The sequence below is a fragment of the Bos indicus x Bos taurus genome, chromosome 5 (assembly GCF_003369695.1).
Source record: "Bos indicus x Bos taurus breed Angus x Brahman F1 hybrid chromosome 5, Bos_hybrid_MaternalHap_v2.0, whole genome shotgun sequence".
NCBI lineage: Eukaryota > Metazoa > Chordata > Mammalia > Artiodactyla > Bovidae > Bos > Bos indicus x Bos taurus.
This window is the reverse complement of record NC_040080.1, coordinates 61,912,873-61,925,369: the sequence shown is the minus strand read 5'-3', so window position 1 is coordinate 61,925,369 and position 12,497 is coordinate 61,912,873. Positions and strand designations below refer to the sequence as shown.

Here is a 12,497-nt window from a genome sequence, read left to right as displayed (position 1 = left end):
ATTGGGCTTGAATCAAATGTCTCTTTAATATTAAATCTAAAGTTTCAGAATTTAACTGTAGGTTTTAATTCACTTCACTTGCATAATTTTATTTTGATAAAGTTAATTAAAATGAATGAATTAATTTTGAAATCTGAACCGAGGATTTATTTAATTATTTAACAATGGACAAATTGGAAGCAGTTGTAATTGACTGGGAGTTTGTAAATAAGGGTGAAAAATAACTATTATGGGTATTATAGGTCAATTTCCAAAACTGAGTTGACTTTGGTAATATTAGTATTTGCAGCACAGTTCTAGAGCATATCTTCAAACTCAGGCAAATGGGTATGTTTGTGCACATGTATCCTTTAATATATAATATCTTAAAGATAAAACTATTCCTGTAGTTTCTTATTTTTATACCTTTTTATTACAATAAATTGTTTGAAATTACAGAGGAGAAATGAGGAACCATACAAGGCACACAGAGTTTATCCTTCTGGGACTGACAGATGATTCTCAGTTACAGATCCTAATTTTTTTGTTTCTGCTTCTAAATTACACGTTGAGCATGATTGGAAACTTAACCATCATTGCCCTCACTCTGTTGGATTCCCATCTCAAGACCCCAATGTATTTCTTTCTCCATAATTTCTCTTTCCTGGAAATTTCATTCACAAGTGCTTGCATCCCCAGATTCCTAATCACCACTGTAAACAGAGAAAAGATGATTTCTCATATTGGTTGCATGTCTCAGTTATTTTTTTACATATTCTTGGGACTCACAGAATTTTTCCTTCTGGCGGCTATGTCCTAGGACCGTTACGTTGCCATTTGCAAGCCTTTGCGTTATACATCCATCATGAGCAGCACAATTTGTCATCATCTGGTACTCAGTTCTTGGGCAACTGGATTCTTGGTTATTTTCCCTCCACTAATTTTGGGTCTTCACCTGGATTTCTGTGATTCAAATGTCATTGATCATTTCATTTGTGATATTTCTCCTATCCTACAACTTTCTTGCTCAGACACACATTTACTAGAAATGATTGCATTTTTTTTAGCTGTGATAATCCTCGTGGTCACATTGCTATTGGTAATTCTTTCTCACTTTTATATCGTCAAGACAATTCTAAAATTTCCTTCAGCTCAACAAAAGAAAAAGCCTTTTCTACCTGCTCTTCTCACATGATTATTGTATCCATCACTTATGGTAGTTGCATATTCATCTACATAAAGCCCTCAGCAAATGAAAGGATCACTTTAAGCAAAGGAGTGGCTGTATTAAATACTTCAATTGCTCCTTTGTTGAACCCATTCATTTATACTCTGAGGAACCAGCAAGTTAAACAAGCCTTCAGAGATGTATTTAGAAAGATATTTTCTGCTTCAGACAAGTAATACTGTTTATTGAAATAATCAACATGAAAGCATAAAAGAAACATTGAACACAAGCTCTTTTGATGCTTCTAGTACAAGAATTGATCTCTAATATTTAATTTATTATATAACTTGTGCTTACTTGAGCTTAGAAACCCTTTCCATTCTATACATCTGAATTTAACTTTCTGTTCTTCAAAATGAAGTATTTCTGTGTTAGAAATATAAAATTGCAAAACTTATTTTCTCTAATAAAATGTTAGAATAAAATGAATAGAGGGATTTGGTTGTATTATGGAATATAAATTTTTGGAGTATTGTATTTCTTAAGTAATTTAAATGAATGTTCCATGATTCATTTAAAAGCCATAGTTTTAAAAATTCTTTAACTGAATTATTAAATATGCTTAAGAAGCTCCAGGAGACCTTATTCTTTAAAAGTGTATTGTAGAGTATTATTTTGTAAAGTGTTTTTTGAATCAATTTAAAAATTTTTGTCAGCTTAGTAAACAAGAATAATTTCCTATTAAATTGAAGCATGGTTAATTTATAATGTATTAGTTTCAGGTGAACAGCAAAATAATTAAGTTACATATGTTCTTTTTTTTTTCAGCCTCTTTTCCCTTGTAGGTTATATCCATCTCATTAGAACTGATTCAAATGAATTCCTTTTAATGGCTGAGTAATACTCCGTTGTGTATATGTACCACAGCTTTCTTATCCATTCATCTGCTGATGGACATCTAGGTTGCTTCCATGTCCTGGCTATTATAAACAGTGCTGCGATGAACACTGGGGTACACGTGTCTCTTTCAATTCTGGTTTCCTCAGTGTGTATCCCCAGCTGTGGGATTGCTGGATCATAAGGCAGTTCTATTTCCAGTTTTTTAAGGAATCTCCACACTGTTCTCCATAGTGGCTGTACTAGTTTGCATTCCCACCAACAGTGTAAGAGAGTTCCCTTTTCTCCACACCCTCTCCAGCATTTATTGCTTGTAGACTTTTGGATCACAGCCATTCTGACTTGGCGTGAAATGGTACCTCATAGTGGTTTTGATTTGCATTTCTCTGATAATGAGTGATGTTGAGCATCTTTTCATGTGTTTATTAGCCATCTGTATGTCTTCTTTGGAAAAATGTCTATTTAGTTCTTTGGCCCATTTTTTGATTGGGTCATGTATTTTTCTGAAGTTGAGCTGTAGGAGTTGCTTGTATATTTTTGAGATTAGTTTTTTGTCAGTTGCTTCATTTGCTATTATTTTCTCCCATCCTGAAGGCTGTCTTTTCACCTTGCTAATAGTTTCCTTTGTTGTGCAGAAGCTTTTAAGTTTAATTAGGTCCCATTTGTTTATTTTTGCTTTTATTTCCAATATTCTGGGAGGTGGGTCATAGAGGATCCTGCTGTGATGTATGTCGGAGAGTGTTTTGCCTATGGTCTCCTCTAGGAGTTTTATAGTTTCTGGTCTTACGTTTAGATCTTTAATCCATCTTGACTTTATTTTTGTGTATGGTGTTAGAAAGTGGTCTAGTTTCATTCTTTTACAAGTGGTTGACCAGTTTTCCCAGCACCACTTGTTAAAGAGATTGTCTTTAATCCATTGTATATTCTTGCCTCCTTTGTCAAAGATAAGGTGTCCGTAGGTGCCTGGATTTATCTCTGGGCTTTCTATTTTGTTCCACTGATCTATATTTCCGTCTTTGTGCCAGTACCGTACTGTCTTGATGACTGTGGCTTTGTAATAGAGCCTGAAGTCAGGTAGGTTGATTCCTCAAGTTCCATTCTTCTTTCTCAAGATAGCTTTGGCTACTCGAGGTTTTTTGTATTTCCATACAAATTGTGAAATTATTTGTTCTAGCTCTGTGAAGAATACCATTGGTAGCTTGATAGGGATTGCATTGAATCTATAAATTGCTTTGGGTAGTATACTCATTTTCACTATATTGATTCTTCCAATCCATGAACATGGTATATTTCTCCATCCATTAGTGTCCTCTTTGATTACTTTCACCAGTATTTTATAGTTTTCTAAAATTGGTCTTTAGTTTCTTTAGGTAGATATATTCCTAAGTATTTTACTCTTTCTGTTGCAATGGTGAATGGAATTGTTTCCTTAATTTCTCTTTCTGTTTTCTCATTACTAGTGTATAGGAATGCAAGGGATTTCTGTGTGTTGATTTTATATCCTGCAACTTTACTATAATCATTGACCAGTTCTAGTAATTTTCTGGTGGAGTCTTTAGGGTTTTCTATGTAGAGGATCATGTCATCTGCAAACAGTGAGAGTTTTACTTCTTCTTTTCCAATTTGGATTCCTTTTATTTCTTTTTCTGCTCTGATTGCTGTGGCTAAAACTTCCAAAACTATGTTGAATAGTAATGGTGAAAATGGGCACCCTTGTCCTGTTCTTGACTTCAGAGGAAATGCTTTCAATTTTTCACCATTGAGGATAATGTTTGCTGTGGGTTTGTCATATATAGCTTTTATTATGTCGAGGTATGTTCCTTCTATTCTTGCTTTCTGGAGAGTTTTTATCATAAATGGATGTTGAATTTTGTCAAAGGCTTTCTCTGCATCTATTGAGATAATCATATGGTTTTTATTTTTCAATTTGTTAATGTGGTGTATTACATTGATTGATTTGTGGATATTGAAGAATCCTTGCATCCCTGGGATAAAGCCCACTTGGTCATGGTGTATGATCTTTTTAATGTGTTGTTGGATTCTGATTGCTAAAATTTTGTTAAGGATTTTTGCATCTATGTTCATCAGTGATATTGGCCAGTAGTTTTGTTTTTTTGTGGCATCTTTGTCAGGTTTTGGTATTAGGGTGATGGTGGCCTCATAGAATGAGTTTGGAAGTTTCCCTTCCTCTGCAATTTTTTTGAAGAGTTTGAGTAGGATAGGTGTTAGCTCTTCTCTAAATTTTTGGTAGAATTCAGCTGTGAAGCCGTCTGGATCTCGGCTTTTGTTTGCTGGAAGATTTCTGATTACAGTTTCAATTTCCGTGCTTGTGATGGGTCTGTTAAGATTTTCTATTTCTTCCTGGTTCAGTTGTGGAAAGTTGTACTTTTCTAAGAATTTGTCCATTTCTTCCACGTTGTCCAGTTTATTGGCATATAATTGCTGATAGTAGTCTCTTATGATCCTTTGTATTTCTGTGTTGTCTGTTGTGATCTCTCCATTTTCATTTCTAATTTTATTGATTTGATTTTTCTCCCTTTGTTTCTTTAGGAGTCTGGCTATCCTTTCAAAGAACCAGCTTTTGGCTTTGTTTATTTTTGCTATGGTCTCTTTTGTTTCTTTTGCATTTATTTCTGCCCTAATTTTTAACATTTCTTTCCTTCTATTAACCCTGGGGTTCTTCATTTCTTCCTTTTCTACTTGCTTTAGGTGTAGAGTTAGGTTATTTATTTGACTTTTTTCTTGTTTCTTGAGGTATGCCTGTATTGCTATGAACTTTCCCCTTAGGACTGCTTTTACAGTGTCCCACAGGTTTTGGGTTGTTGTGTTTTCATTTTCATTCGTTTCTATGCAAATTTTGATTTCTTTTTTGTATTCTTCTATGATTTGTTGGTTATTCAGCAGCGTGTTGTTCAGCCTCCATATGTTGGAGTTTTTAATAGTTTTTCTCCTGTAATTGAGATCTAATCTTACTGCAGTGTGGTCAGAAAAGATGCTTGGAATGATTTCTATTTTTTTGAATTTACCAAGGCTAGATTTATGGCCCAGGATGTGATCTATCCTGGAGAAGGTTCCACATGGCAGATTTAAGCTGTGAATTCACTAAGGTGAGGGAGATGATTGTTAGATTGCCAGTTATACTCAACATATGTAACTTAAGCAGAAAGATAAATACTAGAACTTGGAATTGTGGGTCATTGGTCAATCCCATCAGGATAAATGCTGTTAGTCTTGTATGGTTTCTCATCACAGGCTCCTGATTTCAGCCTGTCTGTTTATAAAATTGAGATTAATATTGAAAAAATAGTATCAAAATCATGTTATCAGTGGGTATTAGCAAAACTACTTCTAGTAAAGTGGTTTGCAGAGATTTTCATCTTGAACTTAACAATGAATTGTGAACAGATATCTATCCTCACCTCTAACTGATATGTATTCCATGGTTGATTAAGGGAATGTTTTCTCAAAATTGCTTTTACTGTATGAGAGAGCTTATTTTTATAACTCTTTCCACATTCTCAAATTCTTTTTTTCAGTTTGTTTTACTTTGCAATACACTTGTTTAATTCTGTCTCAGCCATAGAAGCAGAAGAGACTGTTGATGTAGGTGATTTCACTGGTAGTCTGATAGCCCCTTTTTTCCAATTATTCTTCAATTCACTTTTAACTCACTATTTTGCTTCTTCTCACTCACCAAGATTTTCCTCTAAAATGTTAGAGCTCAAGACACAACTACCATGTATGTTAGTCTCTGTATTTTTTCACATGTGCTTGGGATACCAAGAAAGTTTGCTTTGGATGTTCAAAAATAATGTTACACTGAGATAACTTAGTTTTACCAGTGCATAAGCAGGCCAACACGATTTTCATATATTTATTTCATTACTTGTCTTAACTTCGTAAAAAGATCTTTTCAGAAAATATGAAATCATCTTAGCTCTCAGAGGCAAGCATCAGTCTATCATTCTGATAAGTTGAGGATAAGTGACCAAGATGAACACACTTCTGGTAATGATAGCTTCAGATAGTCATTTCACTCCCAAATGCCTCAAGGTGACAGTAGCTGAGCAGGAATGTGTCAAATTCCAAGGAGTAGAAATAGGTAGGTACGCTGCCAATCACTGTTTCTTTAGGAAACAACACTAACACATTCACAGGCAAAGATTCCCAAGTTTTCTATCTCTAAAACATTTTGATTTTTTTAATTAAAAAAATAATAATAAAAAAAATAAAACATTTTGAGATTTCCTCAAGATTTTGGTCCCACTGAAATCGAACAATGTTTACTTGTACTCTAAGTAAAAAGGCTGGCATGCACAAGATCTCACTCTGTTTTTTAGAGAGCTTGATGATATGATTCCTTTGAAATACTGTCATTTTTTTAATGTATCATAACTAAGTGAATAAACACTTAGGTCCTTGGTGACTGGTTCAAAAGTCATTAAGGAATTTAGCATGTAATTAACTTTGGGGGAAAGAAATACTCCTGAAGGAACAATGGGGACAGAGTTCTTAGAAACAGAAATAAACATGAACTTCATCATAGACTCTTTTAATTACAGGGAACGACTTTAATTTTAATTGTAAAAATAAATACAAAGAAAATACATGTATGATCATACATGGTAAACAGTTAGCTGTTGTTGACATCTGTATGTATACACATAGATATATTATTTTTATACATTACTAGTCCATGGGGTCGCTGAGGGTCAGACACAACTGAGCAACTTCACTTTCACTTTTCACTTTAATGCATTGGAGAAGGAAATGGCAACCCACTCCAGTATTCTTGCCAGGAGAATCCCACGGATGGGGGAGCCTTGTGGGCTGCCGTCTATGGGGTCACACAGACATGACTGATGCGACTTAGCAGCAGCAGCAGCATGCAGATTTATTAAGAACATTTAAAGTAGGAAACGTTTGTAGAAGTGAATCATAAACTGTGACTTTTCAGACTTATAAACACCAGGAACTAAGTATCACTTCAATAATTTCTACCAGTTTCAGCAGAAAAATTCCTGGTGTATAGTATTCATTTTCTGAATACTTCATTAGTTTTTAAAACCATCTTTGGCTTTGAATATCTTATATTGGTAGTCCCCAATGTACATACTGATGGAAGTTTAAGTAGTTAATATTTCTTTTTGAAAATATATGCATTTAAAACTTGAATTTTCTTACAAATACGGCATTTTCATGTAGTTCAATACAGTTTCTATCCTCCCACCTTCTTTTCTCCTACTAATCCACAAGCTATGTGTAAGTGGTTACATAATTTCAAATGTTTCATGGCTTTCTAGTAATCTTTTATTGAAATGTTAATTTTTAGTTCAATTCCATTTTGGTTATATAATGTAATCTAAGTTACTTCAATATTTGGATATTTGTTGAGACAAAGCTCCAACAAATATTCTATGTTATGAGTGTTCTTTGTGAAATTAAAAAATATGTATATGATACAATTACTGATAGGGAGTTCTCTAAATGTCAATCATAATAGTAGGTTTCAGTGTTGTTCAAACTTCCTATATCTGCACTGAATTCAGTACAGGTGTCTGCTTCATCAGCTATAAATCTTTATAATTCTGGATCTTTCTATTTTTATCTTTTATTCTATCAATTTTAATTTCATGTATTTCAACATTAACTGCAAAAAAATAACTTATGTAATCTTATTGAGTTGAACATTGTATATCATGAAAAGTATCTCTTTATTGATTATAATATGTCTTTGAAGTCTACCTTATCTCATATTTATACACCTCAATCAGCTTTCTTTTGTTGGTATTTGCATGGGTAAATCTCTCTATCCATATTTTTCCTTCTATCTCTTCCTACAGATTGTCTCCGGTAAGTAGCATATGGTTGAGTCTTATCTTTCAATCCAGTCTCACAATCTTTGGATTTAGTTGGCATATATTTCTTTAATATTTTGAAAATCTTAAATTTTTGAAATCATTTTAGATATACAAGAAAAGTTACAAGAACATGTAACCTTCACTCAGGTTTCTTGATTTTTTAAACATGTTGAGCTCTCTCTCTCTTTTTCCTTCTCCTGTCTCAGAGCCCTTACTTTGTGACTGCAAATTTTCATGTTATAATGAACCCTGCAGATAGAGTTCATTAAACGTGTGTTTCGGAAATGAATATTTTAAAAAGCATCAGTAGGAAAAAAATCTGCCAATTTTGGTCCATATTTATTCTTGTTTTTCAGGGAGAATTTTTGCTGATCTTCTCACACAGCCATTCCGGAAGTTTCACCTTCTATGAAATTGGTGTTTAGTGACTAAGTCATGTCCAAATCTTTGAGACTCCATGGGCTGTAGCCTGCCAGCTTCCTCTGTCCATGGAATTTCCCAGGCAAGAATACTGGAGTGGGTTGCCATTCCCTTCTCCAGGGGATCTTCCTAACCCAGAGACTGAACTCATGTCTCCTGCATTGGCATGCAGATTCTTTACCACTGAGCCACCCGGCAAAACCTGATGAAATTACTGTAGCTTACATTAATCAGGTAGTGTATACTCCCCAAATATGTTAATCATGTTTAAAATTATTTTGATTTTACTGGGTCCTTGCAGTTTCTGTGTGAATTTTAATATCAATTCATCAATTTTGACAAAAATCCTGCTTGGAATTTGAATGAGGATGCTTTGAATCTATGGATTAAAAAAAAAAAAAACAACACTCATAAACTATTTCAACCCAAGGAAGTGGTCTGCAGCTCCATTTCCTTAGGTTTGACTTATCTTAGTGATGTTTTGTATTTTCTGTGTAGATTTTGTTTTTGTTCAGTCACTAAGTTGTATCTGACTCTGCGAACCCATGAACTGCAGCACACCAGGTTTCCTTGTTCTTCACTATCTCTCTGAGTTTGCTCAAATTCATGTCCACTGAGTTGGTGGTGTTATCTAATCATGTCATTCTCTGACTCCCTCTTCTCCTTTTGACTTCACCCTTTCCCGGAATCAGGGTCTTTTCCAATGAATTAGCACTTTGCATCAGGTGGCTAAAGTATTGGAGCTCAGCTCCAGCATCAGTCCCTCCAATAAATATTCAGAATTGATTCCTTTAGGATTAACTGGTTTGATCTCCTTGCTGTCCAAGGGACTCTTCTCTAGCACCACAATTTGAAAGCATCAATTCTTTGGTGCTCCGCCTTCTTTATGATCCAACTCTCACATCCGTACATGACTACTGGAAAAACCATAGCTTTGACTCTATGGACCTTTGTCAGCAAAGTGATGTCATTGCTTAGATGCCTTTTGTTAAATTCATTCTAAAGGCATTTTAGGTTATTTTGAATTTTCAGAATTTTGTTTTCAGATTGTTTGTTGCTAGTATGTAGAAATACAGTTAAGTTTTGTGCACTGACATTTTATTCTGTGCCCTTGCTATGTTTTCTTAGTTCTAGCAGTTTTTTTTTTTTTTTTTGGTATTCTTGTCTACATAAACAAGCATGTTATTTAATAATAGTTCCACTTATTAAAAAAATCTCCATGTGTTTAATTTTTATTTTTATGAAATTTTGCTATGGCTCTCTTTTTCTTATTCCTGATCTTAGGTAGAAAACATTGCCCTTTTTAATTTTTTTGCTATTAATTGTGATATTAGCTGTATGCTTTTCATTCTACGCTATTTTTTATTTAAATATTTGTACTGAAATATATACATATTAAAAGTTAACATATATTGCTTGAATTTCAAGATTGATTTTCACAAATTTACCAGGAATAAACAAGCAAAATAACCAGGATAAAGTCTAAAATATTTCTGACAGCCCAGGATTTTTGAAAATGTTACTCTATCTGTACTGCTTTGTCATACCTCATTTTACCATACTTGTATAGATTATTCCTTCACTCTTTATTCTCTCAAATATTTATATATTTGTTTATTCTTATACCAATGTCACATTATTGGCATGCCTTCATTAATCTTGATGATTTCTCAAATATTTTTCTATTTTACTAACTTCCACCTTGGTCTTTTCAGATAGCCTCCACTTGTTTGAGTTTACAGTGCTCTTCTTTTTAATGGGATTTTTATGTTTAATGTTTTATAGTTTTATTGAGGTACAGTTGATATGCCACACTGGATGGCAAGTTTATGACATTCAGCATAATAACTTACATACATTGTGAAATGATTACTACAAAAGTATAGTGAACATCCATCTCATATAGATACAAAACATGTTTTCTCCTTTTTGATGAAAACTCTTAGGATTACTCTCTTAACTTTCAAATATACCTTACAGCAGTGTTAGCATTATGTTCTTCATTTGCCTCTGCCCTCCCTCTTCTGGTAACCACAAATATGATCTCTTTCTCTATGAGGCTGGCTTCTTTGTTTTGTTTTTGTTTCTTAATTCCACAAAAAAAAAACGAGATTATACAGTATTTGTCTTTCTATTTCTGACTTATTTCACTTAACATAATACCCTCAAGGTCCAGTCATGCTGTTGCAAGTGATATGATTTCCCACTGTTTATGGATGAATAACACTCCATTGTATAATGTACAATATTTACACATTCAAAGAGCTTATCTTTTCACATTTGTATTTTTATTGAACTAATATTAAGAAAATAAACTGCAACTTCATTTCTTTCACTTGCCAACAGATATTTAATCATCTATCATTCAAATGTAGGATTAAATGTATTTGAAAAAAAAAGTTTGTTTATACTCAAATATATGTATACATATATATGTATATATATTTACTGAAACTCATATTTCATGTGATTTTATGATCAATGTTTCATTTTTATTTTTTTGTCTTGTTCTACCCATTCTTCTTTCTGATTGCATCATTTAGTTTCTGCCTCAGATATCCTGTATTAAAATTTGTCTTGTTTCAATGTTCTACTTTGATTAATGGGTGTACACAAATAAAGTAATATTTAATTCTACAATACATAATCTATAATTACTTATAGACTGCTTATTCCAAAATACATAAATACATGTGTACATACTCATATTACAAATTTCCCATTGCTTATTGCTATGATTGTCTACTGATTTTTAAATATTTTCCATTTTTTCACCTAGAAACCAAATTCCCTCATTAATTGCACTATTTCCCTATTAGAGTTTCTTGCATTTTCTGAATATGTAAGGATTTCCTCAAGATTTTTAAAAAATATCAAATTTCATCAATTTTAAGACATCACTTTAAGACATACAATTTTATTGTGTATTACTATTGAAAACAAAATGTTGCTGATTAAACGGTGATTGATATCATTCATTGTATGACATATAATACCTCCATTTCAGAAAAGCAAAATTTGAATAAGACTTTGATATCAATCAAATGCAATCATTTATTTATTCTCCCTCATATTTTTTCTAATTATTTTGTTTCCTTGTGTTATTGTTTGTCCCAGATCTCCCAATAACATATCGAGTATTTGTTTTTCACTCATTACATTCATTGGAGTGGGATTTAGCTATGCTGTTGGACTTTTCAAATAAGTGGTTTTTAATCTCTTTAGCTTACTTAACTGACTTCATTTTCTACCCATAGTAAGTTACATTTTCCATTTACTTTTGTAAAGTCTTCATTTTTTTCATTTTTTTCAGATGAGTACAAATTCCCCTCTTTGGGACTAGTTTGCTGCTGCTGCTGCTGCTGCTAAGTCGCTTCAGTCGTGTCTGACTCTGTGCGACCCCAGAGATGGCAGCCCACCAGGCTCCCCCTTCCCTGGAATTCTCCGGGCAAGAACACTGGAGTGGGTTGTCATTTCCTATTCCAATGCATGAAAGTGAAAAGTGAAAGTGAAGTCGCTCAGTCGTGTCCAACTCTTAGCGACCCCATGGACTGCAGCCTACCAGGCTCCTCCATCCATGGGATTTTCCAGGCAAGAGTACTGGAGTGGGGTGCCATTGCCTTCTCCATGGGACTAGTTTACATTTTTGTAAATAATGAATAATTTAAGTTAACAGAATTCCTATTGACCATAGCTTTTTCAGTGTTCCAAATTTGTGATGTTATATCTGTATTTCATTGCTTTCCTGATAGTAATTAGTTGATTTGGTGTAAAAGCTATAATTTCCAAGGAATTACATTTGTGTGGATTTTTCAACTTGTTGTATCTAATAATTTAGATTATTATGATAGAATCTGGAATATAAAAGCTTAATTGATGTTAGATGTTGGCACAGGTTCATATATACTGGGGAATGTTTTTCCCTTGACTCACAGCTGTGTAAGCTGCAGATAATACTTCTCAGGAAAAAATGTAATCTTTCCATGAAAATAAGTATGATTTACTAATTCAAACTTTCATTACATGTGCATCTATTTTGTCACAAGTGCTCTTACTGCAGTAATCCTGAGACTTCAGCCTTAAGTCTCTGTGATCTATAGTGCAACCTCTGCTCCCATATGCCTGCCTATATTCTCCTGATTATCCACATGTTTTTATAGATTATTGCTCTA

The 12,497-nt window shown here is 33.5% G+C and overlaps 1 protein-coding gene across 1 annotated transcript; it reads left to right on the top strand.

The window, feature by feature from the left end:
* Positions 1 to 445: 445 nt before the first annotated feature.
* LOC113893713 (olfactory receptor 6C70-like) lies at positions 446 to 1,383 on the top strand. Its single transcript, XM_027543588.1, is given in 2 exon segments — positions 446 to 1,145; positions 1,148 to 1,383. Coding segments are annotated over 2 exon segments (936 nt in total).
* The last annotated feature ends 11,114 nt before the right edge of the window (positions 1,384 to 12,497 follow it).